At 40.5% G+C, this 24,678-nt stretch overlaps 1 protein-coding gene across 1 annotated transcript in view; it reads left to right on the top strand.

Annotated features, from left to right (window-relative positions):
• Positions 1 to 24,678, top strand: part of Adgrv1 (adhesion G protein-coupled receptor V1) — a 506,561-nt gene that overhangs the window by 445,624 nt on the left and 36,259 nt on the right. Inside the window, exon 88 of the mRNA XM_036207476.1 lies at positions 477 to 598. Coding sequence (XP_036063369.1) covers positions 477 to 598 — 122 coding nt within the window. The remainder of the gene's footprint in view (positions 1 to 476; positions 599 to 24,678) is intronic.

The raw sequence follows: 24,678 nt of genomic DNA, 5'->3' as shown, positions 1-24,678 counted from the left end.
CTGCTGGTAACTGTGAGTTAGTCCCTTCATCTCCACTCTGAACCTCCACAATATGTTTTGTTATCTCAGGGACTCACACAAAAAACTTTAAAGCTGATCATTTAAGTGCCACGTTGTAGCATGCTCACTGGGGAGCTCAGGCCACCCCTCACTCTTAAGGAAATTTGGGGTGCATGGTACTTGTCTATGCTGCTTCTCACACAGTCCAGCAGGTGGTAGCCTAGGAAGGGACAAATCTCTTCCTTCCCCTTCTCCAAGTGACAAGCATACCTATTTGAAAACCAGGAACTACATGGCTCAGCACTGTGCCTTCTCTTCTCCACACAGCAGAAGCTTTCCTGGGTTGCTCTCTGGATGGGTATTAGGATGGACACCACCCACCACAAAAAGGAGGCCGAAATCATTCTGTGTTCATGTGTGATCATGCCGTACTCCAAACCTCATTTTTTTTCTCTTGTTTTCTTAATGTTTTCCAGAAATCCCTCTGATTTTATACCTCTTTGCCCTGGTTTCTGTGACATGGCTCTGGGGAGGCCTGCATCTGGCCTACCGACACTTCTGGATGTTGGTTCTTTTTGTCATTTTCAATAGTCTGCAGGTAAGCCAAGCCTTCCAAGGCCACATGCATTGAACGAACGCAAAACCCAAGTGTCAATGTTCAAAAAGTAAAAGTCAACATACAGATGAGTTTGGATGCACAATGACATACAAAGTTTTAGAAAAATATGGTGGGGGCCAAATAGCTAACATCTGAAATATGTCTGGAATTCCAACTTACCCATCATCTACACATGAAAAGGAAAATATTTACTTGTTTCTTTTCAGCAACATTAAGCAACTGCAAAAATATGTTCTTTATGGATAGTTATAATCAGATAGCAGCCATGTAGGACCAATGCACATATATGGGCCGTAGCTGTGTCTAGACATTAGGTCAACGGAGCAGTGAAATGGATGTTTAAACAATTTCCTCTTAAACCCTAATGTTTAGATATAAGAATATTTCAGTGACTAAAAAAATGATATGACCCTTTCTTGAGTCCAGTAATGGCAAGTTTAAATTAATTTTACAAATATGCTTGGGTACTATGACTAAAAGCTTCTTAGTGCGTTGGTTAAATAGGAAAGTGTTGCATCCTGAAATTATCAAATGGAACAAATGAGCACATTTTTCTTATTTTCCAAAGTGAAAAAATCCCTTAGACTAAAATAATGTAATGAAATTGCCAAGAATACTTTTCTGTAGTCATTATTTTATAGTAACTTGTAAAACATGTATATATGCATATATACATAAATTAGAGTCATAACACACAGCTGAAATATGATTCAGTGGTAGAGCATTTATCCAGCACACACAAGACCCTTGTCAATATATAGTCTTAAAGCAGAAGAAGGGAAGAGGAGGGGTAGACAAGTTCTTTAATCAGAATAGAGCTTACATGATGACATTTAATCAAAGTACATTACCTGGTTAGGAAGGAAAAAACATAAAGTGACCTAAGAGTTTGGAATCAGGTGGACATGGGCATCTCTGTGTATGGCAGTGGAGCACTTACTGCCAGGCAGATCACTGGTACTACCAATACCTAGAGAAGATAGCCATTCCCCTGTAGGACTGACGATTGAAATGAGTAAGCAATTAGCTACAAGTTATGCTATGGCAGATGACATATAAGTGGAGTGTCGTGAGAGCCTAGTAAGGGTCATTTCCCTCTGCCTGTGCCAGCATGCAATCCATGTGACATGCACAGGTGAACCATTAGGTCAGAGGCCCTGCCTTGGCCAGCTTTGTATACCTAGATTACAGGAGAAATGAGATCAAAGTCCACATTGACAGCCTGTTGTTACGTGACAAACTTTTCTTGGGGAGACAAAACACACTCATCTGCTCACTCCAGACAGGGATCCCACCATAGACCAAAGCGCAGATACCACCAAAGTCTAACTTGGTTGACCAATGAGTTTTATTAGGGTTACTTAAGGAATATGGGTGAGGGGTCACTCACAGGGGCAGAAATGACTCTCAGACAGCTGCATCACCAAGGTCCACTCCAGCATGAGTGACAGCTCACCACAGCTGGGAACCTGAGCATACTGCATAGCCTGCAGGCAGTTCAGCAGGTTGGAGAGTGTCCTTTCCAGGTGCTCCACTGTCTAACCCTCTTCCAGGCAGCTTGGCTAGTTTCTACTTCTTCAGGCAGCTGGTCTAGTCTCTTTTGAAGCTCAGCTTATATTCTGGCCTCTTCTTTGTAACTGGGCTCCATTTACTCTGTTGGGGAAGGGCCTTCTTGACACTGATTTTTAGGGATTTAACTACCTGTTTAAGGCCCTCTCCTGAAGGATGGAGCGTTGTGAGCTCAAAGAAAAGTGTTACACAATACCAGCACAAGCATTTCTTGGTGGCTGCTCAGTGGTACACAGGAGTGATTCAATTTTCAAATATTTGCTGCAGACCTTTGAAATTGAGAAACATTAAAAATCTGAATTTCTGACTTGTTATAGACCTATGCTTGCATGGTGGTGGTTTTCAAGTTCCGATAAAAAGCCATTTGTATAGGTAGAGTATGTGAGCTCACGCTGTATGTGGCATGCTTTATTGCCTCTACCTGAGTCCATAACACCCTGCATGCTTTTTAGACAAATGAAGAATGTGTAGCTATCAACAAGCTATTTCAAGCTGAGAAAACAGTGTTGGCCGAGGTTGTAGAAGAGGAAACTAATTAACAGTGTCTAGAGAAGGGTTGACAGCGGGGAGGAAAGTGAAAGGACGCAGAAGGGCAGTTTGACGTAAATCCCAGCTCCCCGTGCTCTCTCGGGGTGGTTGACAGCAGCCTCATCCAGGAGGAAGCCTTCGGACCTGGGCGTGTTGATTTTAATCTTCTTCTCCCTTTGAAAGGCATGGCATGCTCATATACTCATGCTTAACCTTTCAGAGAACATCTAGAAATGTTCAGAAGGGAATATTGAAAAGAGACACTGTGAGCAGGCAGGCTGTTGTCATCTGAAAGATGAGTATTCTGACAATGGTTCCTAAGGTGAGGGCCAGTGACAGGTTTTAGAGCTGTTGAGATTGGTTTAGTGGTTGAATACGTGAATGTAGAGTGCAGGAGAAGACCATCATTGAGAAATTCCAGACTTGAGTACTAAGTGGACACAGACATCTTCAATCACATAAAGACCATAGTTCCGGAGAATACGCAGTGGAGCTGGTGAGGTTTGGGAGACAACATTAACTACAGCAACATTTTTGTGACTCAGTATGTGGAGATGAAGTGACAGGGATTGTGTGATCGGAGAGCACAGAGGAGAACCAGGCTAAGAGTTTGGAGTTGCTGTAGAAAAGAACTTCAACAAGATGCAGTCCCTACTCCACAGCAGTGAAGAAACCAATAGGAAGAGAATATAGGAGCAATGTGACTTCATGGGGTAGCTCTAAAACCTTTCTGTGCATTCACGGTCCCTCCATTACAGGAAGGGGTTACCAGTAATCAAATCATTAGGCCTCACTTCCAGAGCTGCCCTTACAGTATCTGGGTGAACTCTGAAACTGTACAGTTCTGACAAGTTTTTGAGTGATGTCGAATCAACGGTTTAGGGGCTACAATTTGAATGGAGGAGGCAGGAAAAAATGGGGCAGGATTATAGTTTAGGAAGAAAGGATGCTTCACAGAGGAGACTTTGGAGGCTCATGAAAAAGAACCAACAAGGGAGAGGCTGTGTAACACAGGCGCCATATAAGGTCAGTCTGAGGCAGGAAGAGCAGAAGCACAGGGCTTCTCTGAGGAGGTGAAGAGACTTGCCTTTCTGCTGGAGATGAGCATCTCCTCCTGTCAGTGGTAGAGAGGAGAGATCGCTGCAGCAGAGATGGGATTCCTGTCCCATGGTCTCTCAAGCCCAGCAGCAGGGTCGTGTGGAGAGGAGTTTGAAAGCTTGAAGTGACCCGAGAGAAAGATCAGGGAAAGTAACTCAAGCTGTGCTGAAAACAGTCGAGAGCTGAAGTCGAGGCACTACAAATGAAGTGGGCTTTACCTTTGTAATGGAGCCCATGGGAATCCTTAAATCATCTCTTCTCAACCTCGGGGTCACAATCCCTTTGGCAAACTTCTATCTCCAAAAATATTTACATGATGATTCATAACAGTGGCAAAATTACAGCTATGAAATAACAACAAACATGGTTTTATGGTGGGGGGTCACCACAACATGAAGAGCTGTATTAAAGGGTCTCAGTATTAGGAAGGTTGAGGATCACTGCATCAAATCAACACAAACTGTAAGGCTATATATAATAGGACCCTCTATAATCTACTGAACTGCAACATACTTAGGGGCTAAACTCCGAAACAACTGTGCTAAGTATAATGTTGGATTTCACTGGAAGATAGGAAAATTATTATCTCTTCTTTGAAGTCCTTATTACAAGCAAACTATAAGTGAAAACTAAAAATATGTAAGACGAATTGCTAAACGGTCTTATTAATAAAAAATCCAGAGCCAGATATTGGGGTGAAAGCTGAGAGATCAGAGGAATAGGTCAAGCCACAGCCAACCTCACCTCACCAACTCCTCAGCCTCCAGAGAGACCTACTTCCTGTATACTCACACCTATATGCCTTTCTGTCCCTGCCATCTTACTTCCTCTCTCCTCCCAGCTACATCACTTCCTCTTTCTGCCCAGCTCTATCACTTCCTGTCTGTCTATACAGACCTACAGACCTCTATGGTTGACTACTGTTGGAATTTAAAGGCCTTGCTACCAGTATGGCCTTGAACTCACAGAGATCAGGATGAATCTCTGCCTCCCCAATGATAGGATTAAAGGCATGTGCTGCCATTGCCTGATATGTTTAATATAGTGGCTGGCTTTTTCCTCTGATCTCCAAGTAAGCTTTATTTATTAGAGCACAAATAAAATATCACTACAAAATATTTCAAACTCACACTTAGTGAGCTTAATTTCCTCTGTGTGGCATTACTGAAGCAAGGACTCTGTGACAATGCTGTTTGGTACCCAGCACCTGGTATGTTCCTGATACCAGGGACTCAATAAATCAGCCTTCAAAGTCATGATGACTCTTAAGGAGCATTTGGAAATGCTCATTTCTCTGGAGTTGCTTGAGTTAATTTATGAACTGTCTTGAGTCTTCAAACTAAGCCCTTCCGTGCAGTACACCTGTAGAATGGTAGGTAGGATCTGCCAGGTAGGTTCCATGATTTGTGGTTAATTCTTTGTTGGATTTTTGTGACCACAAATTACATTGTGTATTTGTGCTTGCATTATATATTTTGCTCAGGGGTTCCTGCCTTATCTTTTTAAATCCAGATCATTGTGATGCCACGGGTCCTGTGAGACCAATAAATAAAATATGTATTTCTTTATTATATAGTTTTTGTTTTGTTTTGTTTTTTTTTTTTTTTTTTTGGTTTTTTGAAACAGGGTTTCTCCATGTAGTTTTGGTGCCTGTCCTGTATCTTGCTCTGTAGACCAGACTGGCCTCAAACTCACAGAGATCTGCCTGGCTCTGCCTCCCAAGTGCTGGGATTAAAGGCATGTGCCACTAAAGCCTGGCCTTGTTTGATATATTTTAAACAAGGAATCTTTACCACTTGAAACACTGTCAGAAATGCATTAATTACTGAAAGACCCAAGTTGGACTATCACACTACTAAGTTGAGAGTTGAGCATTTGGGAACATATTCATGTAAATTTATATATTTTAATGTGTAATAAATAAATACAAAAGCAAGGTTTGAATAAAATCATCATTCTAACTAAGTCTATTATTATGTATAATACTCAATCTCCCATGAACTGTAAAAAAAAAAACAAAAAAAAAAAAACAGAAATTTCCCCAAGAACTAAACTCTTGTTCAAATTCTTATTGATCTATATTCATTAGTTATATTTCTTGGGCTTTTTTGTGTCTTTTTTAAAAATCTACTGGGTATTATGAACAAAATATACTGAATAAAGATAGAAAATGCCTTTTATGTTTGAACCCTAAGAATTTTTTTTCTTTTTTCAGTAGCTAATAGAAAAGATGTAAGTATGATCATATCTGATCTTGCTACCTTCCCATGATACTCTTGATGTACTATGGATAGACCCTAATATCTATCTACTGTGCTTCATTTCATGTCAGGGTAGGGCTCCAAGGCTGCTCAACAGGAAGCAGTATTTCTTTACTTGTCTGCTGTAGTTAGAGTTTTCCTGCCTGGCCCACAGTCAGGACAAATCTCTCTTACCCGCCAGTCCCACAGTCACTCAGACCCAACCAAGAAAGCACACAGAAACTTACATTGTTTATAAACTGTATGGCCGTGGCAGGCTGCTTGTTATCTACCTTTTCTATCTTAAATTAACTCATTTCTGTTAATCTATACTTTGCCACATGGCTTGTGGCTTACCAGTGTCTTTACATGTTGCTTCTCATGGCGGCGGCTGGCGGTGTCTCTCCCCAGCCTTCTACATCCCAGAATTCTCTTCTCTCTTGTCCCACCTATACTTCTTGCCTGACTACTGGCCAATCAGAACTTTATTTACACAGAGTGATATCCACAGCACTTCCCCTTTTTTTTTTTTTTTAAGGAAGGTTTTAACTTTTACATAGTACAATTACATATAACAAAACAATTATCAAGCAAGAATTACAGTTACAATATTAAAGAAGACATCCTATCGATCTTATATTTATGAGTCTAAGGTTTTATATCTAATGTATCTTTTATCATAACTGAGGAAATTATAACTATCTAGTCTTCAACCACATCAAAGACCTCAGAAGGATATAATATTACCTGAGAACCGGGAGAAGGATGTAAGCAACTTTCGGGAGTCTTGCAGGGTAGATAGAGACAGCTGGCAGCCTGAACAGTCACCTAATGTTCCTTTGTAATGTTGGGGCATTTGTCTTCAGCCCACAGGGCTAGAGTCTCTCGGTCACTTCTCTCAGTGTCCTGTAGAATGTCTGTCAGTTTCCTCTGTGAAGCAGGAGCCTGAGGACCATTTTGTCAAGCAAAGTTCAGTGGTCACCTTTCTATGGGTCCTGCATGTCCAGTTGATCAAGCAGTCCAGGCAAGAACAGTTTCTTGCCCAAATGGCTATTTTTGCCAAGGTGAAAATAAACTCCATATGAAGTGTCTTTGATGCCCATCCTCCTCTCTGAAGTAAATTGGTGCTGCCAGGAGCAGCCATGTCTCACTGTCCAGAAAGTCTAAATTTTAAAAATATTTTAAATGCCATATTCTGTAGGTCTTTGAAGTATTTGAAGATTACCTATCTATCTGAAATATCTCTATGTATACCTAGAAGACTTAACTAACATGGCTACGAGTATGATTATCATAGATGACTAATTATTAATCTATTTTTAATTATCCATTACAATTTTAAATGAGCTGTACAAGCATAATACCTTAAACAAGAGTAGAAATATACACACAGTATAACAAAATTAACTTTAAGTTTGTATCAATAGACTAAAATCTATACCAATGTAAAACATTTTAAACAAGTTGTTGCTCTTTAGAAATAAGTTCATTAATCTACCCTTTCATCCTATCATATCTATATCATATCCCCTTTTTATCTTTAGAAAAAGATTGCATTTATAATCAACCTGTTTTAAATAAAATAGTGGTTTTTCTCTGTCCCACACCAGAGGGCTCTTCTGATTTGGGACACAAGAATCTCTTAACCTTTTCTTTTAGCAATATGTCTGGGTTTAGAGAAGGAGTGAGCCAATTCCATTTCCAAAGCCAGCTGGGAATTTGGGCGTAGTTTCTCTTACTACTTCCTGCTGGAGGGGGGTGCTGTATCTTATGGGGACATAAAGAAAATTTTAGGATTATGAAGTAGTCCGTGAGGGTAAACCTCTGAGCCAGTTGCCTTGAAACCATTCTGGACGTTGGATCATCTGGGCCATGGTGTCATCGGAGACCTTTCATGTGGTCTTGGCTGATCAAACCTGATGTATCTTAATCTGGAACAAATCCACAGCCTCTGGCTTTCTGTGGAAACAAAAGCAGAGACTCTTTTCCAAAGCAACATATCCTTATATCCAAATTTTGAAGTCAAGTTACCTTTAAAATTTACATATTTATTTAACTCAACAGCTTTTACGATCAAATCTTTTTCTTCAGTTAAAAATCCCAAAGACAACATTAAACCAGATTCTCTGTGTAATATCCATCTTTGTAAGACTGAAATGCCACTGTGGCTGCTGGCTCCGCCCACCTCAGCTTCCCAACATGGCGGTGGTGCAGTTTACTGCCAGCTCTGGGTCTGGAGCCATGTGTACCATCAACTATCAGAAGCAGTTCTATCAAAGCAGCGCATAGCCCAGAAACCTTTTTTTTTTTTTTTTTTTTTTTTAACTAGCAAAGACTAAATCCACCACGCAGCAGAGTAAAGTGCCGCTTGTAGACTCCTCATTCCCGCCACAGCCACACTGCAGGTCAGACACACATGCCAGGAACCCGCCATAGTAGCTGAAACCGGCAGGCTGCCACTAACTTGAGAGAGACAATTAGGAAGCTGTTTTTAGCTCCGTCTTAGAATCTTTTTTCTCAGGTTTTAGGTGGAAATTCTTGCCAACACGTTGGATGCCATTTGTAGTTAGAGTTTTCCTGCCTGGCCCACAGTCAGGACAAATCTCTCTTACCCACCAGTCCCACAGTCACTCAGACCCAACCAAGAAAGCACACAGAAACTTATATTGTTTATAAACTGTATGGCCGTGGCAGGCTGCTTGTTATCTACCTTTTCTATCTTAAATTAACTCATTTCTGTTAATCTATACTTTGCCACATGGCTTGTGGCTTACCAGTGTCTTTACATGTTGCTTCTCATGGCGGCGGCTGGCGGTGTCTCTCCCCAGCCTTCTACATCCCAGAATTCTCTTCTCTCTTGTCCCACCTATACTTCCTGCCTGGCCACTGGCCAATCAGAACTTTATTTACACAGAGCGATATCCACAGCTCAAATCCCAGGATGCTTTCTTTCATGTTCCTGGCTGGGCTTTCTTAGCCCACTGATCACAGACAGTGTCTACCACCCGACTCACCTCCCAACAGCTTGCCAGCTCTAGTAAAAAAAAAAAAAAGAAAAGAAAAAAAGAAAAAAGAACTTCTTCCTCAGCAAGGACTATGCTGTCCCAACCTCACCAGCATCGACACAGGAATCAGTCACATGGTAGCCCAGGCTCAAGCCAGGCCCTAGCTGGTTCCGTGTACTGATTTCGATGGTAGAGAGAGTCAAATTGATCCTAAAACACATGATGGATTGAGCACCAGGAGAAAGGATCTTTTTGCCAATAGGAAAGATCAGGCCAAAATAACAGATGTCCACTGTACATACTTTCTAAATCTCCTTGTTCATTAATTGCAGTTTTGAGGAAGCCAAGGACAGCTATTGTCAAACTATTCAGTGTCTCTGTATCAGCGCCAAATTCATAATAGACAACATTCCTTTAACCCCCACTACATCATTGCATAACTTCCACTTTAAAAGCAAAATGAATTGACTTTGACATTTCTTTTTTAAAGTTTTTGTTTGTTTGTTTGTTTTTTTAATTATGTGATGTCGGGGAGGTCTGTACATATAAATACAGGTGCCTTAGCAGGCCAGCATGTCAGATCCCCTGGAACTGGAGTTACAGGCAGTTGTGAGCCACCTGATGTGGATGCTGGGAACTGAACCCAGATCCTCTGCAAGACAGTATGTGTTCTTTACCTATGAGTCATCTCTCCAGCATGAGTTTGTCATTTCTTAGTGGATTCACACTACTATTTATAGATCTGGTTTCTTGAATTATTTAAGCCAAAGTATATCCAAATTTGTTTAACAATGAAGGCGAATAATTACCAGGCTGATACTTGGCTGGGAGGCATAAGTAGGACCCCATCAATCATTAAAATATTGAAATATTACTACCCAAACTCACTGAATCTGTTCCATGCTTCTACAGATCTCATAAACATCCCCAGATTTCAGCCACAGAAAGGCTAACACTTAACTAGTCTGGGAACTCATGGTGCTTCTCCTGCACAAGACACAGTACCACTTGGATTGGACAACACCCAGGCCATAGTTATCATTAAATATTGCAAATCACGGCAGGGATCTTCAATATGGTTCTGTGCTTAATTAGAACCAGTCAGTGTGAGTCTGACGTACATCGTTTAGTTCAGGTTTTCTTCCTTGTTTCTTGCACTGTTAATTTTACTAGATGGTGGGAAAAATAAACTAATGAGATACAAAATTAAGTCTCCCTCCTCTATCCTCAGTTTGGAATTCCCACTTAGCATCCTGTGTAGTTCACTGCAGGTGTCTGCTTAAATACAGTGCACATTTAGTCTTAGCAGCTTTCTTTGGGGGATAAACAGTTCTTGGGAAATGTGCATTGTTAAAATAATCATTTACAGAGAACTAATTGTTTCAAGACACTCTCTTCACTATTGCCTTCCAATAGCCAAAAAGCCAACAGTAATAAGAAATGTCACTTTGTTTCCATTAGAGACTAGCACATGAACTATTCATAGTGAAAAAGCAGTCTTCCCTGTTCCCAGAAAACCCTGGAATGAACATGTAGAAGCCAGGGAAGGCTGGGGCTCTTCACCTCTTCATTGATTTATCCCAGAGCTGTGTCAAGTTCACTGGGGTGGGAGGAGGGGGATGAGGCTGGGGATGGGCACAGACCACATTTGTTTGGTAGAGAAGACTGAGAGTTTAATGAACGTCTTCTGCACTCCTCAAAGAACCCTGAACATCTCCATAACTTCTCAAATAAATACACAGAAGCTGAGAGAAGCAGGTGTATTTTAACATCTCTCAGCCACTTCTCCCCAAGCTCTCCAGGTTTGGGTACCATATGGTCTGATGGAATGTCTGTTTATGTGAACTTCTCACTCCTCCTGACAATGACACTCTCAGAAAGCTGCAGGATTTCCACTTTGGCAGGAGCTCAGTTTTCCAGGTATGCACTTCTGAAGCTGATCTGCCAGTAAGCAGCATCCAGTCAAGTAGTGGGATCTGTGTCAGGTGGCCACACAGCAGGAACTTCCTGAAGCTGACTCTGGCTTTCCTAAACAAGTGCCTCAGTTTCCCCTGCCCCAGCGCATCCATCCTATTTGTTAGCTTGTTTCCTCATGATATTGTTGTTTGGTTTTTTGTTTTCCCTTTTTTTATTTTTTGGGCTCTCTTATACCCCCCTTTTTTCAATTCATATTAACTGTGTAGCATGCTCCTTGAGTGTTTATCTGGGAAAGCATTTAGCATACTATAATACACAAAATTACAAGCTTTCCAGACATTGCAGTAACCAAGATGCAAATAAATGTCATCTTTAAAACAGTTTTTGAAAAGCAGAGCAAGCAGTGATATATGAGACCAGTTTTTATGTAGTAGAAAGATTCTTTCTCTTATTGTTAATGTATGTTTTCCCAGGGTCTAAAATTTTATTATCTTTTCTATTGTTCAAATTCTAGTATGGGGAAGGATTGTTTTTTAGAACATTTTTTCTGCACATGTTTTGTGGTAACATTCTTTAATGTTTGGCTGTCAGGTCCCCTAGAATGAGCATACAATTGTCAAACGAACTCAGTTCTACGTCATCACTGGGCGCTCAGAGTTGAACAAATGGCTTCAGGTGTCCTTGGCAAATTCTCTACTGTTGAGCTGTACACCCCAGCCCTGCAACCTTAGATCTACGCATCAACTTGATACCTCTGAGCAATAGTTGCCTTTTTTCTAAACAGGTGATGATTCTAGCCCTAAGTTATGTCTTTGTAATAAGTTGTATCTTTGTAAAAGTAATGTGTAAAATATCTGTGTGTATGTATACATATATATTATATAAAAGTTGTAAACTCTGTGAAAAAATCAGTGAACAGAAAGGTTTGTCTCATGAGCTGCATAGACAAAGATGAGGCCAAAGAGATGAGCTCACAATCATGGTCTTCCTCAAGTCTCCCATTGGGCCACCGGTTCTCCATCTGGATGAGTCTGTTGTGTTCCCTTCACACATATCCTATAGGTCCAATCACACAGCTCTTGTGTGTTACTGTCTCGGCTTATAACACACAGCTCTTGTGTGTTACTGTCTATGGTGCCTTGGGACCCAAGCATGTGATTTCCAGAGCTGAAATGATCTTGAGTAGTGACTGCTGGGAAAGAGGGCAGAGCTAGCCCAGCCTGCACCTGCAGCATTAAATGCCAAGGGAAAAGTAAACTCTGAGTCAAGCAAAAGCTTCTGCAGTGTCAATTCCCACAGCTGGCAATTGATGTGCAACCTCTGGAAAGAAATGTTTCAATTTCTTTGTCACAGTAGAACTCAGTTTTCCTTTAGAAGGCTTGGGCCTATGGCTTGAACAGTAAAACTGTCTTCAGGCTTTGTCATGGTCACCTAGTTTGTCCCTTCTCCTGGGGACAAATTCAGGTGAAAGTCTAGTCATGTCTTCTGGAAACTTCTTCCCTGGCAGTCCCTGAACGTCATCTCTTCTCAGCCTTTGAGATTCGTGAATTCTGTAACTTCCAGGCAGCTGCTTTCTGCTCAGTTTCGTAGTCCCCTTTTCCCGCACTCAGCTTTACAATGCCACCGGATGTTGTCGTTCTACTTTATCTGGAACTTTCTTTCCTTGTGTGTACTCTTAGTTTCTTGAATCCTGTCTGGAGGGAGAAAGTCTGGTAGTTATTGCAGGGTGCCACTTTCCGTTCCTCAACCAGGCTTCTAACTCAGAACTGGAACATTCCCTGGAGGAACAACAAAAACAAGAACAAACAGCAGTAAGCAAGCGTGTCCGTTTAACGGGCTTCTTTCTCTCTAGGATTTTGGTCCTCCTGTAACAGCCATTTTGATTGTCTGTGACGCCTTCCAGCTGCCATTTTGTTATAGTACATATATGTTTTAAGCCTCTCCAGCTTTCAGAGTTCCGTTCAGTGATGTTGGTCTGATATTATCTACTCTGTCAGAGCCAGCAAAAATCTAAATGGATTTAGCTCAACAAATATCTCATAAATTTTTAACTGAAACTAAATGCATTTTAATAAATGGGGCTGCTAAAGCCACTGCAGTTTATCAGGCAGTTAGTGACTACTGTTAAGACGAATGCCATTCAAGGATGTTTGTGCATGTAACATTGTATAGTCAGCAGATGAGGCACACTTAATACCTGGTGTAACATCAACATTAAATAAACTACTGGATAAGACCTTAGAATGTATAATCAATCAATCACAGATTAACATTCAGAAATGTACTTGACTATAAAATGACTACATTCCTATTTCAAAAAGTAGAAAAGATTATTAGAAGGGATCATCAAGGTGTTTAAACAAGTGTAAGGGAACTTGCCACACAAGCCGAAGGACTTGAACTGAGTCCCTGGAGCGCACAATGGAAAGGAAAATCTATTTCCCAAAGTTCTACTCTGACCTCCATAAGGATGCCATGGCACATGCATCCCCACATTCTCAAACACACATCATATATACATATACAATAAGAATCAATAAATGGCTCTTTGGTTATGAGTCACCATTCCTGAATAAGTGTAGCTCTCACACCTCTTCAAAGAAGTCTCTTATCACAGCAAATGGAGACCTTCACAGAAAACCACAACTGGACACAATGCAGAGATCAATGGTGGAAAACCCAGCCCCAGTAGACACATATGCATCATAGGTCCCATATCTGTGGTTCAGCAACATCGTGGAAGAGCAGGCAGAAAGACTATGAGGGCCAGACTACCTGCAAGTCTGCTGTGGAATAGTCTGTAGTAGCAAGCTTCCTTGACCAACTGGCTTTGAACCGCCAGCACACAAGTAATGACATGGAGACTTCTTATTATGAAAGCTGGGCCTACAGCTTAGGCTTGTTCCTAGCTAGCTCTTATAACTTAAATTAACCCATTTATATTAACCTATGTTATATCACGTGGCGTTACCTCTCTTCCACCTCGCACTTTCTGCATCTCCTGGAGTCTCCCAGGTACCTAGATTCCTCACCTCTTCTTTCTTTCCCAGAAATCCCACCTATAGTTCCTGCCTGGCTATTGGACATTCAGTTTTTTATTATACCAATCAGAGCAATAAACCTTCACATAGTGTACAAATATCCCACAACAATCTGTCCTAGAAGTGGCTTCATGAACAAGACCAGAACAATAGCAGTATTGATGGACATGCTAACATGGAAGGGGAGAATTTTTCCAGTATCTTACCCCTAGATAAATAACTATAAGCAGCTAATGGCTAATGGGAGGTGGAGAATTACCCTCCCCCAGGGATGAGCCCTCTTATGTTCAATGCAGAGTGGTCAGCCCTGAAACCATATAAACACAAACAACAGAAACAGACTCAACAAGTTGTATTTCTGTGTACATGTGTGCGTACACACACACACACACACACACACACACATACACATGTATGTAACAATAATAAAGAAAAAGAAGTTAAAAACTTCTGAGGGGGCGTGGGAAGGGCTTGATGGAAGAAAGGGAGAGGGAAAGTGATAATATTCTATTTCAATTAAAAATTGTAAAGGATTTTATTGTAAATTATAAAGACCAAATAAAATTATATAAAATCAAGCAAGAATAAAATGAATGAATAACTATTTTAAACCAATAGAAAAGATAGAGTATCACCGTGAAGAGCAGCTTGGGGTACATGCTTCCAAAGGTTACTGCACCTGTAAACAGGTCTGCTTTCTCAGCCTGGAGACAGTTCTACTGAGAAAAAAGATGAAAAGGCATGAATGAAAATTGAACTGATTCTTTTTTTTTTAATTTCTTTATTTATTATGTATACAGTAGTCTGCCTGCATGTGTCCCTGCAGGCCAGAAGAGGACACCAGATCTCATTATTGATGGTTGTGGGCCACCATGTGGTTGCTGTGAATTGAACTCAGGACCTCTGGAAGAGCAGTCGGTGCTCTTAACCACTGAGCCATCTCTCCAGCCCAAAACTTACCCATCTACTGTGTGTATGCAGGAGCTTGTTCTCTCCTTTTTTTTTTTTTTTTTTGTATGTGGAGTTGAGGATTGAACCCAGGGCCTTGTGCTTGCTAGGCAAGCGCTCTACCACTGAGCTAAATCCCCAGTCCCCTCCGATTCTTTTTGAAACTGCATTTGATACTTGGGTCAAGGAAGGTTTGTCCTCAATGCATCCCTGTTTTCCTTCACACTGAGCCAGTTCTGCATACTTGTTTTCCTTCACGTGTGTTTTAAATATTTCTCTTTACTTTGAGAGATGCATGAAGTAACAGATTAGACAATGTTGAATTAGTTGTAAATCCTTCCCTGTTAATTTTAGCTTTATGAGTGTGGGCAGGTTATTTGATTTCTCGGAAATGAGGATAGCCCTATTTGCTTTACAAAATATCTGTGAAAACAAACTAAAAAAAAAAAAAAATACATTAACCTTTCCTTGATAGGTGCGTAATAACACAACAGCCTTTTCCTGCCCCTAAGGTGACACTGGGATTGCACAGGCATTTTAGTTTAAGGTGACTTCACACAAACAAATCATTAGCACTTCACAGCACACCACTAAGATCAGTTAACAGTGTTTCTCTAAATGCTAATTATCTAGTCTGTTCTGAGGTACTGTTGTATCACATATTCAGCAGGTGACCAACACAATAATCCCATCAACAAGACACAAGGCCAATGCATCGTATACATGTGATATCAACACAAAAGGCAGCAGATAGACTTTTATCCTGTAATGAGTTTTTCTCTGTTTCACCAGCCAGCTCCCAAATAACAACACAAAGACTAATTATTAATTATAAAAGAATGACCTTTAGCTTAGGCTTATTTTTAACTAGCTATTTTAACTAACATTAATCCATATATTTTTTTAATCTACATTCTACCCCATGGCTTTTATCTCTATCACAGTCTATGTGTCCAACTTGTTCAGCATCTCACTGGCATCTCTCTCGCACAGAGATTCTTCCCCTACTTCCCCCTTCTCTGCCCAGAAGTCCTGCCTGCCTAGCTACTGGCCATCCAGCTCAGTACTAAGCTGAACCTCATCATCTACACTGTCTCCAGGGCAAATGATGGACATTCCACAGGGCACCATGCTGCTGAGCTTTTATGTTAATCTGTAATGAACACATCCCAACTTACACTGCTTCCAATTTAGGTTGGGTTTGTATAAGTGTAACTGCATCATAGGTCAGAGGTGTCTGTACAGTCAATCATGGCAAAGGGGGTAAAAGATAGTTAATTTGAAATGTGATACTTAGAAATATGTGAACCTCGTGATCATCAGTTCACTACTTTGTTAAAGAATTTTTTGTTTTTAAAAAATATACATTTTTACTAGTAGACACTAATTATAAATTATAATGGGTTCTATTGTGACATTTAAATGGTATTAATATGTATTTTGATCATATTTACCCACAATTCCCTCTCTTGCATCCAGAATGTTTGCATTTCGTTTCCATGCTGGTTGCTTTAATAACGTATTCACAGGGAGACACTACATAGTACTGTGTCTCCTAGAAACCAAATGAACTGCTAAGATTACTGAAAATAATATGGGGAGAAATGGCTGATATCCTAAAAGCACTCACTGCTCTTTTAGAGAACCTAAGTTTGGTTCCCAGCATCCATGTCAGGCTTAACTCCAGCTCCAGAGGATTCAATGTCCTCTCCTGGCCTCCTTGGGCATCCCATGCCTCCATGTATATTATAACAATAACCTGCTAAATCATCAAGTTTATTGTTTGCATTACAACCTCTCATTACAATTTTCACTCATAGTGAAATGCTCCTGTAAAATTACTTTATCATTTATAAATTTCCTGAATTCTGTAACTTAGCTAGTCCTAATAAAATAACCTTAAGCAACAAATCAAGTTAGTGAATAAATTTCCTGTTACCCACTCAGGACATTGGAAAGCATTTATTAAAGGATAAACATTGCTGGAGAGGTGGCTCCATGGTTAAGTGCACTTGCTGCTCTTCCAGAGGACCTGAGTTCAGGTCTCAGGGTCCGCATGATACATAAAGCTCACAACTGTCCATAACTATAACTTTAGGGGATTCGATGCCTCTGACCTCCATGGGCACCTGCACTCATGTGCATATACCCACATGCACACACCTGGCTAAATAAAATAAGTATTAAACATAAGTATTAAAAAGAAAATGTAGGAATGAGTATGACTTCTGTCCCCACATGCAGGAAGAACTCCCTAAAAGGGAGGAGGTGAGGTGAATGTATATCCCTGGCTCCATGGCAGTGCCGATCTCATTCTCCCCCACCTCTCACTGGTTTTCCCATTTTACAGAACTCCTAACTGTAACTGCTTTTTACCCAACTGATTCCACCTTGATAAGGTAAAATAGAGCTTGTGCTAATGCTATAGCTAATGTGTGCCTAGAACACATGAATCCATAGGTTCAGCCCCCAGTAACCCAATATCAGAAGAGATACAACTCACTACATAGAGGAATATGAAACACTTGGAGACTAAGGCAGGGCTATAAGAAACCAAGCACTGGAGCCCATGGCCCAGGGTTATTTGTGTCTAGGAGGAGTTCTGGCTGAAAATACCCCAAAGCTGCATACGCTGAGCTAAACACAGAGACTGGGGATACTTTTCAGATACTTTAATCTGATCTCCACTGTTTGCTGGTATCTTTAATATGTGCTATTTTTCTGTGAGTATCTGTTGATATTATCATTACAACAAATACAGAGGGGTGCTGAATTTCTAGGAAAATGTTAGAATTCTAGTTTTATTTCTGCCTATTTACTTGGTCATTGCAGTGAGAAAGCAGTGACTATTACAATAGTCAAGGACTGGAAAGACCATGAAGAGATAGAATCACTCCAGTGCTCATCACAAGGAGGAATTGCTCCAGCTGTAGCTCGTCTTTTAAAATGAAGTGACCAGTCATTTTTCTGGCCTCCTGTTTGTCTCCCTTCTCACTCCTGTGTGTATCTGAAGCCCATTGTGGATAACATGACCACATTCTATACTGCAGATTACAGTTTATTATGCATGTCCACCTTTGCCTCTGGCCCTAGCGATGACTGAAGAATAGAGTGAAAGAGACCAGCAGAAGCTAGAGTTGCATATCCTCATTGTGTGGTTGTTGATTGTCTACTGGGGGAGGCCTTTCTTAATGGAAGTATGATGAGCTGTTTGAAGACAGTTGATAGGCAGGCACAATACAACTGCCCAATACATCTGCCCGTGATTTTTCCTCCAGACTTGTGCATGGGGTAATCCAATCTCAATGAGTATAAACTATCGTCTTCCTACATGGATTTTACAGTAGTTCTTACAATGCCCTCATTACCTATGTCTACTTTCCAGTCATCGCCCTTTGTGAAGAATTGCTATGGAATAAAAAGACAGCTGATGGAGATGCCCCTGACTGTCCTGGTGTGGATTTTTGTCAGGTGACTCTGCAGAGTCTGTATTGTTTTATAACAATTGCTCCCTGGCTTGTAATGGAGTTACACCTCAGATACACCCATAGAAGTGGAGAACACCCTGAGCTGAAGATGTGTCTCACCAGAGCTGGCCTTGGCTTTCTCAAACATGCTAGGAACCCTAGCATACAGTTTAACAAAATCAACTAATATGAAGCCAATTTATAATAAGTGTCTTGATTTCTCACATAGAGCACAGTCCTGGAAGTGAGATCAGTACCATCAATACCTGAAAACACACAAGCTAGATGATCAGTTTGAGGCAGTCTGAATTTGTGTTAGTAATAATTCATTCACAGTAACTTTCCCATTGTTAATAATGTGCTTATCTTTCCTGATGTCTTTTAGGAATGCTCATGCTTAAGACACGTTTAAGAAAGCCACCCTACTCATTCATCAGAGTTTAAAGATCTACTTTTTTTCCTAAGAAGCCAACTAGGTAGCTTTTATAGGAAAATATAGAATATTTTCATATCTTCTTGAATTTTTTCCATTTGCAAATTTGTTATTACCAAAGAAATATTAGCTTGTAAAGAGCCATCTAGGAAAGTAAGTTCATGTCCATTGTGTATGCATCCGAGACAGTATTTGAGTGTCTCTCATCAACGTCAACAGGATTTAAAGGATGGACAGTTTGCAGTGAGACAAAACAATGTCATAATTCAGTGAAGACTCACAGCTTCCTGGAGCAGGTAGAATTAACCACTCTTCAGTGTAGTCTGAGGTCTAAGCTCACTTCAAAGTTAGGTGATGAGAAGATTGTCACATAACATGCTGTGACATACAGTTTTCAGATGCAAGAAATCTTAGAATGTATCTCTGAACTAGTGCATTTTCTGCATTTGCTATATTTATCATCTAAGTATTTCTTTAGGATTGATAAGATATGAGCATAAAAATTCTCATTATAGCTGTGTAGTGATGGTGCACAGCTTTACTTGGGAGGCAGAGGCAGTCTGAGTCTACAGAACTAGTTCCAGGACAGCCAGGGCTTTACAGAGAAACCCTGTCTTGAGAAACAAAATCCTCATTATACTGTCCTCTGTACTTAGTGTGTCGTTCTTTACATATAAATGATGAGAACCTCAGAGTTTTGCAACTGCTAGATTTCTCTTCCTGCACTGAAATTTAGTGCTTTCCTCTTTGTATGGGTTCCACAGCATAGTTTTCTTTTATTTTCTGTTTTGTTTTTGTTTAAATGCCTCTAAATTTCATATGAATCAAGTATTTTAGGAGAAAAAATGGAGTCGAAGGAATAAGAAGGTCATCTCTACCAAAACAAAAGCACATTTTGTTAGTCTCTGATAGTTCGCCTCATCATGTACTCCTCTCTCCCAGGTTTGGCATGCACATTTTTACCACAGAAGTAAATAGGATACAAATATAAAATCTGATTGAAATATGGCTCTGTTTAAATCACCAGGAGTGGTTCACGAATCAGCATGAATTAGAAAGATCACATGCACGCCTAATCTTCATTCTTAGATTGTTCTTGTATCATCTTCTATCACTTCTAGGAGTCCCAAGGCTGGTTCTTACTTACTGTACAGTGGTACTTGTCCCACAGTCCGTGACCAAATGTTCTAAGTGTCTGCCCCTTCCTTGTCACCACCACCAAGTACACTGTAGAACTCACTAAACCCTCTTCTTTCTTCTATACTTTCCATCTTCATCTGTAGACTTAACACTTTCCAGACACTTCATCCAGAATCCTGAAACTCTATAGTCAGAAGGTTTCTCTGGTCCCACAGCCACTTATAAAATAATTACTCAGATGCTTAACATTATTTACAAACTGTATGGCCTATGGCAGGCTTCTTGCTAGCTAGCTTTTTCATCTCAATTTAACCCATTTCTATGAATCTATGTTTTGCCACTTGGCCATGGCATTACCAGTCTGCTACCATCTTGCTTCTCTTTGAGCAGTGGCTAGGCAGACTCGACCCTTCTTCTCTCTGTCTCTCTACTTGGATTTCCCACCTGGCTGTAAGCTTTCTTGCCATAGGCCAAAACAGCTTTACTTACTAACCAATGGGAACAGCATATAATCACAACATACAGAAAGACATCCCACAGCACACCAAGAACATTTTCATCATTGAACTAGATTCTCTCTGGCTTTGTGATCCTAGGTCAGTGAGATTATTTTACAGACTTTAGTTGGAGTCTGACCTCCTAAGTCACTTCTCAGTTTTTGTTTTGTTTTGTTTGTTTAGAGGTCTTCTCATTTGGGGCAAAAACAGTCCTTGAGAAAAGATTGCTGTACAACATGGCAAATTTATTACCATATAGTCCAAAGATAAGCAAGTAAGTATGGAACTTCCTAGGAAGTGAACTGTGCTCATGGATTTGGAGAACCTGTGATCAGAGATGCAAAGCCATCACCTAAGAACTAGGAAGCACAGAACCTGGCCCTAACGTGTTGTGTGACCCGGGCCCAGATCCTAAGGCTTTCTTTCTCTATCTGGAAGTGAGCAGAATAAGCAAACAGGAAAAAAAGTGAATCATGCCTTGCATCAGTACCCGAAAAGTCTTTGTGAACACTATATTTCTTTCTTTCTTTTTTTCTCTTTCTTCTCTTCTTTCTTTCTTTATTATAAATTTTTCAAATTTTCCAAATATGAATGTCCTCTAGAATTCTTGTTTCAGGTTTAAAGATTGTGTCCTGTGGGAGTCCTAGGCATCTCTAGACTATCAGGCTATCAAGGGCTGGGGCTGGGAAGTAAATCTTGGATTTCCGGTAGCCAGTGGTCCCTGAAAGCGTCTGGGTCATAACTCTTCGGTTGTGAATGCTCCTATGCAGGTGCTCCGTAAGCTGTTCTGTGCTCTGTCTCAGATCTATTAGGACTAACAGAACACATTTTGTATTCAAACTTTTAACTTTTATTTCTACTGAAACTGCTTCCTCAAAAGCTACATTTATAATATTTTAATAATTACACAATAAAATAGCAAGTCAAGGAAGAATAACTTAATAATTAGATGCTTCCTTGATCATGCTGGCAGTAATTCTCGGTCTCTAGTTATCATTTAGAAAGGGGCCAACTTTCTGCATTCCCTTGTCTCTGTGTGACATAAGGGGAAAATAGTGTCACTAAGCAGACTGAGTAATATAAATAACTCACATACTGACTTGTGGTGGGGTCACAACCAAGCATTACATGTACCTAAAAAACCAAATACCTTGGCATGGTCTGCCTCACCTTCATTACTTTAGGAAAACACTCACATTTACTTACAGTTGACAAAACCACATGACATAGAACCTGTTTTATAATGAAGTGTTGGTTATTTTATGTGATTTGTTAAACACAGTAAACTGTAGAACACAGGTCATTTATTTTGTGAATACATGGTTTGTGAGGTTTCAGCTCAGCTTCACTGTCACTGCCCCACACTGTGGGTATCTCCTTACTGAACATGCTACAGGGGGAAAATTAAACAGTGTGGCAGTGTTAGTCAGACTTCCATTGCTGTGGCAAAATGGACAAAACAATTTAGAAGCAAAAAGCTTTATTTGGGTTCACATAGTCAGAGGCTATAGACAGGTGGGACACAGATCAGACCAGCTTGCTTACCAGCAACCAGGAAGCAGGGCTGGGGTGGACCCACTGGCTACCTTTTTCCTTTTTCTCCTTTTATTCTATCCAGGCCTCTAACCCATGAGATGAGGCAACCCACACTCCTCAGGGAGGGTCTTTCCCTCCTAAACTAATCCTCCTAAGGAAAGTGTCATTGCAGGCCCTCAAAGGTGTAATTTTCTGATCTCCCAGACAACTTTTAATCCAATCAGTCTAATAATCACAATGGTTCTACCGAATATGTGTTATATTCAAACTGTTGTGAAGTTGAAAACTCATGAGTGGAACCATCTATGGATGTGAGGGATGGCCAAGTGTGTGAAAATGGGACAGAATTCTTAGCTACTCTCACTGTGAAGGTGGCTCTATCTTGTGTCATTTGTATTTATTGATAGATAGTACTGTTAACATGAAGAATTAATAGGATGATCAAGAAAACCCACAGGTAGCTTCAGGAAAAGTGTGCTCTTTGAGGAGGGGTGTGGAAATCATGGGATGGGAGTGAAGAAAGTCGTAGGAGAACGGGATAGATAAAGGCATGAGTAATAGACATTGTAGTTCTTTTTTACTGAAGTGTAGACTGTATAGGAAAATAACAATGAAAAACCCTTGGACAGGGAAGGGTGACAGGAGAAAGCATTGGTGTCACATTATTATGTGATCTATCAGAACAGGTTAGAGAACTTTGTAAAATTCTTCGGTGAATACCTCGACCATTGCGATATTGAATGCTGGCTTCTTGCATTCTGTCTGCTCTTGCTCTTTCCCCAATATTGACTCTGAAGAGTACACATAGAACAATGGGAGGAACTTTCTGTAAGTAAGTAACACATAAGTTCACAAGACAAAATTGTAATCTGGGGTGTGGTTTTCTTCAGAGTCCGCCATAACTTAACAACTTCCTCAAGCATCTCATCATCACGGCACCTCACACAGAGCTCAGAGCCTGCAGGATCAGATGTGTAGGGGAACTTGATTCAGTAGCACCAATGGGCACTGATGTGAAAGAACCTGCATCTTTACAGTGCAGGAAATGGTAGCAGGAAGGGCCACTCTGAACTTGACAGTGCGTGTATGCCTCCTCAGTCTAGAATTATGAGATGTTCTCTTTTTCTGTTTCTGTCTTTGATTCTATTTCTTCAACTGAAACCCATCATTTTCTTTTCCTTTCAACATCTATTTTCTGCTGTATCCTACTATTCTCATTTTTGAAATATTGTATTCATTATGCTGCTGTATGTATGTGTGTGTGTTGCATATTTGTGTGGACGTGTGTGCCCCAGTGCATGTGTAGAGGTCAAAGGACAACTTCTGAGAGTCAGTTCTGCCTTTCACCATGGGATATGATCAACAGGCTCACATGGCATTGCTTAGTGACCCATCTCAATGGCCCTACCATTTCCTGTTTTATCAGCTTCTACCTTTCATCCCGCCACAGCCATCCTGGATCAAGAAGCATGCTATTACAGCTGGCCTGAAGTGGGCTTCAGGGGATCCAAACTTTGGTCCTCATGCTTAAGCTATAAGCACTGAGCCATATTCCCAGACCAGAAGGTACTTTTTAATTTAAAAAATAATGAATTATAGCATTTCTAGAATGCTTGTATAAAGAAAGTCTGTGTTTCTATAATGTCACAGCTTCTTGGATGTTGGAGTGTTTCTGAGTGCTATAAGAAATTTACAGGGACATTTTTGTTTTAGACAGGAACTCACTTTGTCCAGGCTGTCCTTAAACTAGCTGTGTATCTTGAGCTGGCCTTGAATGTGTGATCCTCCTGCATCAGCCTCGTAGCTGCTGATATGACAGACAGATGCCACCATGCCAAGTTGCCAGAGACTTAAAAATAGTGAGATTGGAATTTTAGAGTTGTAGAACATACTTTTAAAAAGTTACAAGGCAGGGTTCCTAAATTTGAATATTTATTTAACACCTTTGTGATGACAGTATTCAGATACTACTCTATTATTTTTTATTTTTCTCAAATGCTTCCTGTTTCTTACTCTTATTTCACAGAAATTGTGCATCACTAGCACAGACATGTGGAAATGTCCCCAGAGTGACTCCATTTTCTGCCATTGCTCTGCTCTCTCTGGTGTTTTATGATGGCACCGGGTCAATAATTACTCAAGAATGAAAATCATTCCACACAGAAAATGGATCTTGAATGAGCTATTGCTGTAGCCACCTCAGAGATATAAAACAGAGACTCAAACAACTCAATTACTTGCTCAAGTCCACAGAACCAAAGTGAGAACCAGGGCCAGTTTTATGTAGAGCTTCCCTTTTTTCCCCTTTCATTATAAACAACATGGCTATCAGATAGGTTAATATACAAATACACTCTTGTTCATAGAAAATGTACCATAAAAAACAAACAGGAGGAATGAATAATCAAATAATAATGTCAAAAGGCTGAACAACCTCGTGGCACTGAGCAGCACAGTTGGAGTAAACGTGTGCTGTGGTGTGGCCTGTCTCTCCCAGTCCACAGAAGTAGCAGACTGCAAAGTAAGAAACAGCAGAAAAGTGTGCCTTCCCTGGGATCCTGTTCTCAGGAACCAGCAGTGAAGAGGGGTAGAGCTTCTGCTGACAGAGTGCATTCGCTATCTGGCCGAAGGGAATCATAG

The sequence above is a fragment of the Onychomys torridus genome, chromosome 15 (assembly GCF_903995425.1).
Source record: "Onychomys torridus chromosome 15, mOncTor1.1, whole genome shotgun sequence".
NCBI classification, from domain to species: Eukaryota; Metazoa; Chordata; class Mammalia; order Rodentia; family Cricetidae; genus Onychomys; species Onychomys torridus.
The sequence above is the reverse complement of the archived record's forward strand: the minus strand, read 5'-3'. Positions and strand labels throughout refer to the sequence as shown.